This window comes from Ceratina calcarata, unplaced genomic scaffold (assembly GCF_001652005.2).
Source record: "Ceratina calcarata isolate Rehan_Ccalc_2016 unplaced genomic scaffold, ASM165200v1 scaffold116.2, whole genome shotgun sequence".
NCBI lineage: Eukaryota > Metazoa > Arthropoda > Insecta > Hymenoptera > Apidae > Ceratina > Ceratina calcarata.
In genome coordinates, this window is record NW_017132550.1 from 206,928 (window position 1) to 220,999 (window position 14,072).

Here is a 14,072-nt window from a genome sequence, read left to right on the forward strand (position 1 = left end):
GATTAGAATCGTATATCGTAGTAAACAAAGAGGATTTTTAAGTACTGATGACAGAAGAGAGAACACTGTGCTGTTTTAGTTAAGATTTGACGTAGAAAATATGTCATTAGCGGACGAATTGCTAGCAGATCTCGAGGAAAATGATGATCACGTTATGGAAGAGGAAGCCGAGCCGGATTTCATTCCGGCTTCGGTTTCGAAAACGATCGAAAAAGGTTAACTTTTAACACCCACGCATCAGCTATTTATTAATAATAATATAATAACAATGTATAATTTCCCCAGTAGAAATGCTTGTTCAAATTTGATAAGATTCTCCTGTTCGCAGAAATAAAAGTGGCATCAGTTAGAGAACTGGCTAAGCTTTGTGACTCGGAACAATTACAGAAAGTAATGTCTCAGATGGAGAAATACAGCAAGCGTCCAAGAAAATCAGCAGATATTATAGGACCAGTTGAATCGGACCCAGAATATCAGCTAATTGTCGAGGCTAACAACATGGCAGTGGATATTGACGATGAAATAGGTTCAAATTTACTTCTTTATTCTACAATAATACATTTGACATCACAAATACAATGGTATTTGTATATTACAGCTACTATTCATAGATTTGTAAGAGACAAGTACTCAAAGAGATTCCCAGAGCTGGAATCTTTGGTTGTTGGTCCCTTGGAATATGTTATGACAGTCAGGGAATTAGGAAACGACTTGGACAGGGCAAAGAACAATGAGATATTGCAACAGTTCCTTACCCAGGCAACCATTATGGTTGTTTCCGTTACTGCGTCTACAACACAAGGGTATTTTATCTCATACCTGAGTTTAGAGATTTACGATTTCCAATTTCTACGTATGTCTTAAAATAATTCTGTTATAGACAACTACTGACAGAAGACGAGAAGGAAGCCATCTGCGAGGCTTGTGACATGGCAGTTGAATTAAACAACTGCAAACTGAGAATATTCGAATACGTTGAAAGCAGGATGGCTTTCATCGCTCCAAATCTTTCTGTGATAGTCGGCGCATCCACAGCCGCAAAAATAATGGGTAATCACGTTAACGAGATTTTCTCCATAGTGCTTCGTACACTAGTTACCCAGAAGTTATTTAATCGATTTGTTTTAGGTGTTGCTGGTGGATTGACTAAGCTTTCGAAAATGCCAGCTTGCAATGTTCTAGTCTTGGGATCGCAGAAAACAACTCTGTCCGGATTTTCCCAAGTCGCGACTCTACCTCACACTGGTTTTATTTATTACTCGGATATCGTGCAAGAAACACCGCCGGTACGTTTATAAATACACTGCCAATGATAAAATTAATGAAATTGGATTTTTATATTGCGATGTTGATTTTTGTTAGGATTTAAGAAGGAAGGCGGCGAGGCTCGTGGCAGCGAAGAGTATGCTAGCCGCACGGGTGGATGCTTGTCACGAGAGCAACGACGGTCGTATCGGTCAAACGTTTCGTGAGGAGATCGAGAAAAAATTGGACAAACTTCAGGAACCACCGCCGGTGAAGTTTGTCAAACCTCTGCCGAAACCTATCGATCCTGGGCGAAAGAAACGCGGCGGTAAACGAGTGAGGAAGATGAAGGAACGTTATGCGATCACTGAATTCAGGAAACACGCGAACAGAATGAATTTCGCCGATGTAAGTAGTCTGCTCTACGGAGTATTTATTGGTCTGTTAACTTTTTGGTGGATCCATAGATCGAGAACGATGCCTATCAAGAAGATCTTGGATATACCCGCGGCACAATTGGAAAGGCTGGCACTGGACGTATCAGATTACCACAGATCGATGAAAAAACCAAAGTTCGGATATCGAAAACTCTACAGAAGAATCTGCAGAAGCAACAGCAATGGGGCGGCAGTACGACAGTTAAGAAACAAGTTTCCGGTACCGCTTCTAGCGTTGCTTTCACGCCGTTGCAGGTAAATGAAAAATAATTCAGCATGTATGAGAATTGCATAACTAACGCTACTTTTAAAATTGTATTTTTCAGGGGTTGGAAATTGTCAACCCACAGGCCGCCGAGAAGAAAGTGAACGAAGCGAATGCAAAATATTTCTCGAACACCGCTGGATTTTTAAAAGTGAAGAAATCGTAAGATTATTCATCGTGACAGAATATATTGTATAGACGATGTACGTATTAGAATTTTTATTTTATAAACGATGACGATTCTAATATATTTAATAATGAGATGAAGGGAGGAAAAAAGACGATAAATTTTATTGCGAACGATCCGTTACTGTTTATTTGTTATACACTATAAGATTGAGTGTCGTCAATGTCGAGATAGCCGATTGCAAAGTTTCTCGGGAAGTTCGATTAAGTATACTACGTACTTTGGCGATTATAATTGGACGTAGTAAATGGCACATAAATAATTTTATTCCAAGTTACTATACGGCTACAGTAGTTGTAACGTGAGGCACGTTTCGATTCATCTTACAAACTTTAATCATTTGTTATAATCCAACTTGTGCCTCCGACGACCATGCATACTCACATGTAAACGTTACGCGCACTCGAAATATAAAAGACTATAAAAAAGAGAAAGGAGAAGGAGAAACCGTCAGCTAGTTTAGTACCTAAGAGCTGTGTGCAATAATATCTCGGTGAAATATTTACAAAACGCGGTGGAATTAGCACTGATTCCCAATACTGAGTCTCACCTACTACATCTGAAATAATTTAATCCCGTCCATATTGACGTTAAATTAATCATTTAAATTAATCTCGTTCGACTAATTACGTATAAAAAAGAAGTCTTCTCTCCTCCTAGGTACCTACGTATACCTGTCGTGCGTAATAATATTGTCTATAGGATGTATTCTAATTTCTACGATGATTGGTAAGTTTCGACTTGTTCGAGAACTGAAGGACCTCCGCGTACGACATCTCCAAACGCTTCAACCGCGCTACGTCTTTCGAGGCTGAGCTCTGGGCGTATTCTCTGTACTCGAAACCATTGCTCTGATGCTGATCGTTACGAGCGTAACCATTATTTATTCTGCCCCTACTAGGATTAGGAGATTCCCTGACTCTACTTGGGTAATTATACCCTCCGTTGTTGACGCAACTATTCTGATCCGCAGCCGTGAACGGTCTAAACTTTCTCCTATTAGACTTGGGCGAGATGAATTTGGGATTGGTAGTCGGTATTACGTCTGGAGTTGTGGATCTATCGTTGGAAACATGCTTCCTACCCGCGTGCTTCCTTCCCGGTTTCTTAGTACCATTCATCCATACGTAATCCGCGTTTCTTCGATTCTTAGCATGTGACGAATCATCTTTGCCCTGTCGGTTTCCATCTGTCCCTCTCGAGGATGTGACTGGCACCTGAATCCTGTGAACGGGCTCGGACACGGTTGAGGATAGAACGGAGGATACGACGCTCTGGTTATCATCCGTGGTTTCGCCAGGCACGATATCTTCCTGCAGGGGAACTGAGGACTGTGGTTGGGAAACGGTGGTAGCGTTCAGGTTGTGGGAAACATCGAGCAGCGGCAGCTTCTCGCCTCCGTCCTTCGCCTCCGCAGCTCGCTTGAGCACCGTGAATATCTCCTGGAACAGCTGTCTATATTCCGGCGTTTTCCTGAAGCGGCTCTCGAACGGGCTGTTGTCGTCGTAGATACTGAACTTGCAGTCCTCCCCGTCGGCTATCGAGCAGAGGAACGAGCCCGGTCGGTCCTCAGTCTGAGTCATCTTGTTGCTGGTCTCGTCTGAGAAGCCGGAAGACAGCGTCTCCGCCTCGGAGAAGTCTGTCGGCGTTGAAGAGAAGGCTTTCTTGTTGATTTCTTTACCGCGTGCCACATTCGGCTTCGCCGGCTCCTGTTGCTGGGCTTCCGGCTCGGATGTTGAGTTCTGGAAGCTGTTGAACTCGCCGGACATTTCCAGTTCCTCTTGCAACGACATACAAGCAGCCGGCGTGCTGTCCTTTCGCTTGATCGCTGACTGCCTTTGAACTTCTAGCAGGGCTTGATACTTCTCCACCAGAACTCTATAGGGATTATTCAGATCGTTCGGTGCGCCGTCCTTGTCGCTCGTATCCTGCGAACAAATGTGTTTGCGTGTGTTGAAAGATTTCAGGGTCTTTCGTCATACGAGAATGTTACATTCTCCTATGAAGCGTTCTGTCTTTTAAATTAGTTATTTCCTCAGTCACTAATTAGTGACTTCACAGTTTTTTCAAGGAGACTGGTACTAGTTAGAAGTCTCAAGTATCTTCTTTTTATTAATGATATTTCTGTTTAACGTTATAATTATTCTGCTCATCTGAATGTTTTAATGAAGACGAGATGGTCTATGATTTGTCTCGACAAGTGCGAATGGAATAATTTTGTGTGCATGTATCTGTAGAGAATGTGCTTAAAGGGTGAAAGGAAGTAGCCAGATTTATAGGATGTTAAATAAAAGATCACCACTGGTTGTATAAAAAAATATGTTTTATTTAATATCGTATAAATCTGGCACTTACATTGTATACTTTTTAACAGGAGTATATATGCTTATAACTTCGACTAGATACAATATTCATGCTTGACGAGGCAAGTTTAATTAAAAAGGAAAGGGAAGAAAAACAGAGGCAGCTATCTTACGTAGGAATAATTTAACATAACTTATCGGCTAATTAGTTAACGTAGCGCAGTCTTTTCTGTTCTTCAAACAGTACTTCCAATAATATCAAGCTAACGTTTAATAGTATACGAACCATTCGCTTAGAATTAATACTATCGTGAATAATGTAAGTGCCCAGTTATAATTTTCATTTCCTTTACCTACACCTTAGTCTATCCAGTCTTACCGAGAGAAGAAGCTTTTACGACGTTTACTTACTTTTACAAATCGTTCGATTATGCTCTCTATTAATCTATCGGCGTGTCTACAAAATATTAGGAACTGTCTAATCGTTAAAACTGATCCGTAAAGTCAAACGATTCAATAGCAAAACAAGTAAGGAAGCCGAAGATTATGTCTACTTAATTTCAGTCGATATATTATGCGAATAGAGTTAACTTTCTTAAAAATATAAACTGCAGGTCATTATGACATCGCGTTAAAGCAACTTTTTACTAGAGCTGAATGGAAGCATCTTTTTTAAAACGAAGATAGGTATTCTGAATGGTTTTAAAAATAGCGTGAAAATGCACTTGTTTTTCATGTACCATAGTATCGTGTAGGGAAAGATAAAAACTAACGACCACGGTCTCCGTATAAAATCGAAAACTCTTCGAAACGGGGAACGGGGAACTTTAGTTCCATTTTTTAACTTGCAAAGTATTGTGGTTTCCTAAAGGAAATAATAATTAAGTATCATTATCTCGTATCGAGATGATAATTCGAGGTTCTTGGGATAATGGAATTTTTTAAATAAAGCGGGGAATGTTGATGATAAAATAAAATGATAGCACGCAGATGAACGTAGGTATGCAATTCTAATAGAAGAAAATGGGTAGGTGCAAGTGAATAAATTAGTTTACCTGTGACAGTAGCTCGATTTCTCGTTGACTATCGTTCACCAATGATTCCGTCATGCTAATGTCGTCGTACTCTTCCTGATTCAACATTATGAAAAGATCGTCGTGCGTCTTCGATTCCATTCCCCTCAAGCAACGTCCGCACAGTTGCCCTTGTCTGCAACAAATCATCATTTTTTCCCCGATGATATCTTTTCACAATTAATAAAATGTCACCCTTTGAGTTTGAATTGAAATGATCTCTTCGTTACTCACCTGACTTCTTCCAAAGTGTTGATCTCTTCCTGAAGATTTCTGATATCCTGAGCCTTGTTACGCCAAACGTTCAACTGTTCCTCCAAGGTGTTATTGTCCTGCAGGACATTAGCCAACTGCTGTTCCAACTCCGTCACTTTTTTCTGTTCCCTGGCTCGTTGGCTCCGAGTTTCTTGCAACTGTCGTAATAATTCTGTGACCTCTTCTTCCTCGCCGGAGGAAATCTTTTGACCGGATGGGGCAGCGCCCTGAAAAATTATTTTCGATCCTTCCTGATTAATCAAATAAATCAATTCAGATGATGATTTAACATCAACACACGACGTTATCGAATCAAGGTGTAAATAGTTGCATGAATGAAAAGCGTCGGAGAAACGGATTCTCTTTTGCGAGAGAAGAGAGATTTCTGTATGAACAGGAAGTGTTTAGCGAAAGCTAATCTCGATGGAAAATTAACTCGGAAAATCGTAAAATTTAAAGACTCCGCTTAGGCAGTTTAGTAACCGATAGCTATCGAACTCGCTCGTTATCGCTTCCATAAATCATAGCGCGATTATAAATAATTCCTCTGAATAATTAATAAGTATAATGTAAGCAGTTTACCTGTTGTATGCTGCCACTGTGCGTGACCGATGCTTTCCATAGCTGTGTCTGTGTCTGCGCTGTGTTCGTCGATAAATTTTCCTCCGATTGTTGTTGCCGTTGACGTAGCAGGCTTTCGTGTTGCTCGGTTATCTCGTCGATTTTCTTCTGCAGCTCTTCGCAGCGTGTCTCGAGGCTCTCGATCGTTAAACACTGGCTGTTAATTAACAACAGACATCGGGTAGTACAGGTGTAATCACCGGAAAAAGTTAAATTCAACCAATTAAAATCGACTGGATAAATTATTGTTATCTCTATCGGCGAATTTCTATCCGTCTGACTTCTAACACACACTCATCATTCTTGTTATCACTGTTAAGAAGATAACAAAATAACAACAGGAATGAAGTATTGAAAAAAGAAATTGTAATTAGATTAGATTTAATTCTCATTGATCTATTATTATTAAGAAAATTTAAGTTATCATTTAAATGAATAACTTTTGACACAATTAATTAAATAATTGATCCGTTATTGAAAGAATGCAACACAGAAATAATTCGTTTTGAAGAAAATAACTAAAGAAAATTGACGAATTTTTATAGATTCTCTTACCTTTTGATAAGCTTCTTATCGCTGGTGTTCTCAATAACGAGCCGATGATTCGCCCGCTCTAAATCCTGTATACTAACTTCCAACTGCTCGTAAATTTTCAATCGCGAATCGTTTACTTCCCTCAGGGCAGCCGTCTGTTTCTTCATGTACTGCGACAGGCGAACGGAGAGAGCGTAGAGAGGAAATTCTGTGGTTGTTTATAAATATTTGTTTGCACGTGCGCTTACCTCTATTTCTTGTGCCTGTTCTTCGACGGTGGTCTGATGCGCTTTGATGATGTTCTCCAATTCCTTGTTCCGTTCCAGAAGCGTTTTGCCGAGTTCAGCTGCCAATTGTAGATCTGGAACAAAATCGATTTCAAGCCTGTCAGCGACATGCGTGGAACATCAATTTTCCGCTACAATTCTGTGCTCTAGATTCGATCTTATTAGACCAACAGGGATATTTTTTTTGTTCAAATGCGCGACGTAATGTGAATATTTATAACAGGCTGAACAATTCGCCTCGTACTGCCACAAATCCACCAATTACAAGCTGATTCTCTGTTGCCGTCGGACACGAACACTGTCAACGATGTTCCGCGGTTCAGCGATATACCTTCGGGGCTCTGTAGACAAGATAGGTCGACGGAGTAGTCCCAGCAGTCGAAGGAGTTGATCTGGGCCTGCGGGTCCCAGACCACGTCCACGCTTGGCCTGTTCATCTTTCTCAAACTTCTCTTCGCCAGCTCACCGTTCACTGTGTACTATAATCCCGACGAGATTCAAACTGACCCCGGCTGGGTACTGTCAACGCGATCAAGTCGATCTGGGGTACACTCGCGGACGTTCGAGAGAGGAGTGGTGGTGCACGCGAGCGGAGGAGCGAGCAGAGTTTCCGTAGAACGAGGCAACCGGTTCCGACGAACGCGCCCGGTCTTCTGTCGGAATGTATCGGTAAGCGGTGGTCTGAGAGCCGGTGAACGAGTCTCGAATGCCGCTGACACCAGGTACGAACCCGACGAACTGTCTCTCCCTTCTTTCCTCGCGTTCTCCTCCTTTCCCCGACCCTTTTCTCTCTCTCTCTCTCTCTCTATATCTCTTTCTGTCTCTGTCCATCTCTCTTTTATTCCATTACGGTGTGTAATTCCCTTCTGGATGACACCTGGACGAGGAGAACGCATCTCGGATATTTAAGATCCCACTCTCTCTCCTTTTTCTTCTTCCTTTCTCTTTTTTCCACGGATCAAGATAAACATTATCTCGATCTATCTATTTCCTAATTACTATAAAACTTGTTGATCACCTCATGATATAGGCTCATTTGCCAATCTCCAACAGCGATGTTATGTTTTATGCACATCGACCGTGTCAGACGAAATGTCAAAGGTCAAGATCGATCGTACTTCCTCGATTGAAATTCTTATTGAATAATATTGTACGTATCTGAAAAATTGCCAGTGCGTTCGAAACTTGGACGAACGTAAAAGGGGAAGCTTGCGTAACGATCATCGTCGCACGTTGTTGCCAGAAGACACAGAATTGTTCCTAAAACGCACGGATTATGTAATTAACGCGTAACACCGTGTAAGCAGCGTTACAACATTAAATTCCAAACAATTTCACGAGGAAATCATCCTCCGGCCACGGTTTAGGTTCCACGGTTTTAGCCGGCGCACATTTATTATTTCTTTTCTTTCGAACGGGAAAACATTTACATGCCCCCGATTCTTCGACGCTCGCGTCGAATCCTTTCCTCGATCGCCGTACGTATGTAGCATTTCACTGTAGTAATTGGCGAGAAAGTTAGAATCGTGCTTTTACAATTGAAAACTGATTATCGATGCGTAAAAAAAAAAGAGTAACGTTGCAACGGCCCGTACCCGTGGATAACTTCGGAAATATCGCTTTTACTACCGCCCCCGCATATATGCGAATATTACAATCGCGTTACAACGTGCACGTTGTTACCTATAAATAATCGCGTTCACCCAGCGAATTTCCATTGCAGATTGGCATGGAGGCTTCGAAGAATGGAAGTCATTGGAAAATTACCGAGCAGGTATCGCGTTATATCGAGCATGAGAAATAAAATCAGGACTCGTTCTATCATTAATCTACACCCCCGTTCAGCCGGTCTTGGGATATATTGCAAAATGTTTTAACTGCGCGAAGGAACGAGTTGAAATTTCTGATACTTCAACAGATGTAATGATTAAACAAAGATTTAATGTAAAATTTATTCTTCAATGAGTTCTTCGACATTAAAAATCTTTGGATGCTTCATTTCTCTGTTGATTTATGATATTCCGTTTGTTACATTCGATTGAAAACATTTTTTCAGGAATATTTGTTCGACAGACAACGAACGGTTGAGTGGCCTCTGAACAGGTGTGTATGTTAAGTATCTTCGTTTCTATTAAACTTGACTAGCCGCGGAACGACTTCCTCGTGGTATTTCGATTTAGAGTAACCCCAAACTGACCTCGAATCGATTTTCCCGGGCGAACGAGTGGTACTTTCTCCGGTGCTTAATCCGGGAACGTTATTAATCTTCCCGATCGATCGAAATAAAAAACAGGAGAGGTATTGTTGTTAGCTTGCCAGCCTCGCAGGTGCACTTAACTTTAGCTTATCTCGGGAGAACCGACTCCGGCTGACCTTTAGACGGTGTGAAACCTCGCCTGGGAGTCGATGTTAATTTTGATGGAATACCGTTTCACCGCGCCCTGTGAAACGCTTTATAAATTGAAGAACAATGAGCACGATCCGTAAATTCGTTCACAGACTCGTGTACCTTAACAGGAAGCGACTAAACAGGCTCTGTGTTTATTATAAAAATTCCAAACTCATCTAAACTGATAAGACAGATACGAATGGAATCAAGTGGCGAATATTGAATAGGAGAATTTATAGTTTATTTATTGTAAAGCACTTTATAAAGTGAACAACAATGAGTTCGATTTGCAAATTCGTTCACTGACTCGTGTATCTTAACAGGAAGCGATTACACAGACTGTACGTTTATTACAAAAATTCCAAACTCATGTAAATTGATAAGACAGATACGAATGGAATCAAGTGGCGAATATTGAATAGGAGAATTTATAGTTTATTCATTGTAAAACACTTTATAAAGTGAAACACAATGAACTCTATTTGCAAATTCGTTCACACGTGTATCTTAACAGGAAGCGGTTAAGCAGGTTCTGCGTGAAAATTGCAATCAATCTTTTGAGCGGTGAAAAATGAATGAGACAGATATAAATGAAACGAAGTGAAATCTATGTTGAAGAATGAGTTTATTCATTCCTTGTTACATCAACTGATGATCTGCTCTTACTCTTGTTATACTTACAGAATTGCTATGTATAAAACTTTTGTTGACTGAATAATAAAAAGTCATCGGATTTTAATCCGTGTAAAAAGGGAAAAATAAGAAAGAAGACAGTAGGAGTTAGTTAGTTTGCGTGTATGGAATCGTTTCACTATTTTGAATGGTATTTCACGAATGGGATCGCGATTTCCGGACGAGCCATTCCCATTTCTCGCTTTAAGCAGAGAGCACAGTGGCAAAAAACTTAGGCCGAGAGGCTCGGTTCCCATCATTGTGGCAAACGGTGCATAAACAATCCTGTAGCGACATTCCAACCGGAATTTCTCGCGATGCTCGCACCATAAGTCTCTCCACCTTCAATCCAGTCTCATTGTCTCTCACACAGACATTTGTTACTCTTACCAGATGCTCCGTTTCTCTGATTATTAACCGATGTTAACAATGTCGAATTTATATCAAGAGACACAGAGAGAATCCGTTTTTATTTATGGAAACTATAGACATAAATTTTTTATCACAAGGAAAGCTGATTGTTTGCTAAAAGATGGAAAGACTTCGTGAGAGAATTGCAACAAACGGTTAAACAGTCTCATTAGCCAAGTTTTACACAAGTACTCTGTTTTTATAATCATTCAACCAATGTTAATAACGTTGAATTTATATCAAGTGACAGAAAAAGAGAATCCTTTTTTATTTATGGACAGTATAAATAGACGAACTTTTTATGAGAAGAAAAGCTGATTGTTTGCTAAAAGAGGGAAAGACCTTGTGGGAAAATTGTTGACCGATTATGCCAATTGCAACAAACGCTTAAACAGTCTCATTAGCCAAGTTTTACCAAGTGCTCTATTTTTCTAATCATTCAACCAATAACAACGTCGAATTTACATAAAGTGACAGAAAAAGAGGATCCTTTTTTATTTATAGACAGTATAAATAGTGATTAATTTTTTATATTAAGAAAAGCTTTCCTAGAAGAGGGAAAGACTTTGCGAGAAAATTGTTGACCGGTTATGCTAAGTGACGGACGGTTAAACGACCTTGTTAGCCGAATGAATTTCGTGAATAAAAGGCGGATAGTGTGAAACGGAAACGGAAGTTGGACGGATGCAAGTAGAGATCGAATGAAAAGAGAGGAAATTCAATCGGCGAGAGTTTAAGCCGTTCGGTTACTTTTTAACCACAACGCTTTCCAGCCCTTATCTGCGTCGGCTACTTGAGTTTCATTTCGATATATGCGTAATTGACCGCAAGAAAAAATTAACCGAGTTAAATGATTTTTCGATTTCGATGAAAGAAACCATAATTTTAAGCGACAAGACAATCCGGGAGATGTACTGAAACTTTCCATAATCATTTCATCTGTATTGAAAAAAAATGTACAAATGACAGTACTGCGAATTTAATGTATTTATGTGTACGTGCCAAAGAACGTGCCGCACAAAAATATTTGTAGACAAATAAACGTAGCAATTATTTACGACGGTGTACTAAATTTTTGGGTTTCGTTCCCTAAATATTTTTGCTAAAATTCTGCAACAGAGAAAGAGCAGTAAAACCTAAAGCCCAAACATCTGCAGGGTTCAGAAGTTGTTAGACAAAGACCCGAGGAAAGTTCTACAATAGTTACCACCGTTACCTACGGAGATCAGCTTAGGAAGGATGAACCCTTGGTGCAATTAGTGCTAAAATTTATTATCCCTGTCCACGAACGAGTCACCAGTACCCGGGTGTCCAACGCCTAATCAATTGCTTAGGTAGTTTTACACAGACGTGAACATTTTCGGCCTAAGCCGATTTACGACCGTTTCCGGATTCTTATTGGGAAAGTAACTTCCCTGTCGAGACCTTGTAGCACTGTTTCATTGCCCCAACGGTTCTTGCAACGTTTAGGGAAGCGAAATGTATGCACGTACTTAATTACACTCGAGAAAAGAAGAAAATTAATGTTTAATGGATAAACAAATAATTGCAATTAGACCGGGGAATATCGAACGTTCTCAGAGAACGCATAGCAAATTGTAATTACGCTTGTCTTATTGATATTAATCGTAATGACATTGCGCTAGATATCGGTCCCAACTTTCATCGGATTTTAATTAGAGTAAAAGTTGTCTCCCTATCACTTTACACGAAAAAACGAGACGACCGTGCTCTTTACACGCGAGAAACGCAGCCTAGAATTGTAACTTTTTGCGAGTTCTAATCTAATCGTTCCCCGCTGTCGCTTTGGGAACGAACGCTCTACCGGAAGTGCAATATGCACGTTAAAAACGAGGCCTGATTAATAACGACGACGTGTGCAATTAACCAGAATTCTGTGTACAATGTGAAATAGGATTCCGTTCTGGGTTACCAGTAAAAGAATTATGAATAAATTAGTAAGCATGATTGCATGAATTATAATTTGTTCGCACAATTTATTCTGTTCTGCGTAATCTGTCCCAGTTCCTCTTTTCGGAGTTCCCAGTTCCTCGTTCGATGCTGAGCAGAGGAATTAACCCATTTGCAAAATATTTCACATAAATAACGCAACGCTGGCAATGCAGATGAGTTACGTTGGATCAGATCGTTCGATTGTATGTATAAACTTTATTACGTGACAATAGAACGAAGGTATCGATATTATTAATGAACCTGGTATGCAATTAGGGTGGGGCCAACAGTGAACGCTGCGCGATTTTTTTTATTAGAATTTTTGTCAGCCAGTGAACGTCGTATGTCACGTCAACTACTCGCCGGTATATCGTGACACGATAGTTAAACAGTCAGGATAGAATAAATCATGCGGAAGGGTAAAGTTCTTGCGGTTAAGTTTCTAAATACTCGCGTTTACAACAAGGATAGTCACGGCGCGCTGGCAGAATTCAACTGTGGAACACACAAATACAAATAATTGATCAGTTACCTTTGCACATTAATAAACATTTAATTACATTACTGTAAATGATGAAATGCTGATAAGATCGCAAACATTATATATTAGCACATAATTGATCTAATAATGAAACGCATTAAAGATCCATAAGGAAGTACTTAGTTCTCAATGCAATTCAGAATTCAATTACAGAATATACAAATAATTGATCGATTACTATTACACATTAATAAATATTTAAATACTTTTATTACTGCAAATACTGAAAATATCGTAAACATTATAGATTAGCACATAATTCATGTAATAATGTGGAACGTGTTAAAAGTCCATAAGGAAGCATTTAGCTCTGAATGCAACTGGATGATGCGCCAAGATTCAGAACGTGAGAGTCTCGATTCGATTGAATGGAAGAAAATATAGGTAATCGGTACAAGGCCTCGGTAGCTGTTAAAACTATCCTCGTTCACTCGAAGCCGGCAGCATGTTAATAACGATTACCAGCGTTCTCCTCTTATTTCGTCGGGCGCACGATGTTATTTACGCGGACAGATGTCGATAGCGCGTCTAATTCAATTCTATCTCCTTCTGAATACCGCGCGGCACTTATTCTACAATGGTTTCGAAACTCGACTGGACGTAAATGAAAATGAAGTTGCGCGTACGGTTTCTCAAGTATCGTGACAACGCGCGTCGACCCAATTCAACGTTCAGTGGATACTCGTTATCGCTAATTATCACCGGACTGACCAGACGAAGTAAAATCATTCCAAGAATAAATTATCCGTGTATCTAGAATTTTACGTAGAAAAAATGTTTTACGATATTGCTTTGAAAAATATATTTCCTGTGAGAATTCTTTGAATGTACAACATTTAACATGTCCGTCTATTACTATTATTGATAGATTATAGACAATCACAGATAAGTTGACACGA

The 14,072-nt window shown here is 39.9% G+C and overlaps 2 protein-coding genes and 1 long non-coding RNA gene across 4 annotated transcripts in view; 2 read left to right on the forward strand and 1 right to left on the reverse strand.

Annotated features, from left to right (window-relative positions):
* Positions 1 to 5: 5 nt before the first annotated feature.
* Prp31 (pre-mRNA processing factor 31) lies at positions 6 to 2,568 on the forward strand. Its single transcript, XM_018023356.2, has 8 exons — positions 6 to 215; positions 329 to 526; positions 599 to 803; positions 881 to 1,050; positions 1,129 to 1,286; positions 1,363 to 1,653; positions 1,713 to 1,937; positions 2,009 to 2,568. The coding sequence occupies exons 1-8, from the start codon at positions 101 to 103 to the stop codon at positions 2,111 to 2,113; spliced, it is 1,467 nt and encodes a 488-aa protein (XP_017878845.1). The 5' UTR covers positions 6 to 100; the 3' UTR covers positions 2,114 to 2,568.
* LOC108624198 (cerebellar degeneration-related protein 2-like) overlaps positions 2,241 to 14,072 on the reverse strand; it is a 16,180-nt gene continuing 4,348 nt past the window's right edge. Inside the window, exons 1-7 of one of the 2 annotated variants that reach the window (XM_018023325.2) lie at positions 7,539 to 7,809; positions 7,169 to 7,281; positions 6,942 to 7,090; positions 6,348 to 6,543; positions 5,745 to 5,992; positions 5,493 to 5,646; positions 2,241 to 4,062 (exon numbers count right to left, since the gene is read on the reverse strand). In XM_018023325.2, the coding sequence (XP_017878814.1) occupies positions 2,845 to 4,062; positions 5,493 to 5,646; positions 5,745 to 5,992; positions 6,348 to 6,543; positions 6,942 to 7,090; positions 7,169 to 7,281; positions 7,539 to 7,644 (2,184 nt within the window). In that variant the 5' untranslated portion in view covers positions 7,645 to 7,809 and the 3' untranslated portion in view covers positions 2,241 to 2,844. Of the gene's footprint in view, positions 4,063 to 5,492; positions 5,647 to 5,744; positions 5,993 to 6,347; positions 6,544 to 6,941; positions 7,091 to 7,168; positions 7,282 to 7,538; positions 7,810 to 14,072 lie in introns of those variants that run through there. The other variant, XM_018023334.2, reaches the window with a different exon arrangement.
* LOC113464256 (uncharacterized) lies at positions 7,842 to 9,203 on the forward strand. The gene is made up of 2 exons (XR_003389109.1): positions 7,842 to 7,929; positions 8,931 to 9,203. It is a non-coding gene; the product is annotated as an uncharacterized LOC113464256 (long non-coding RNA).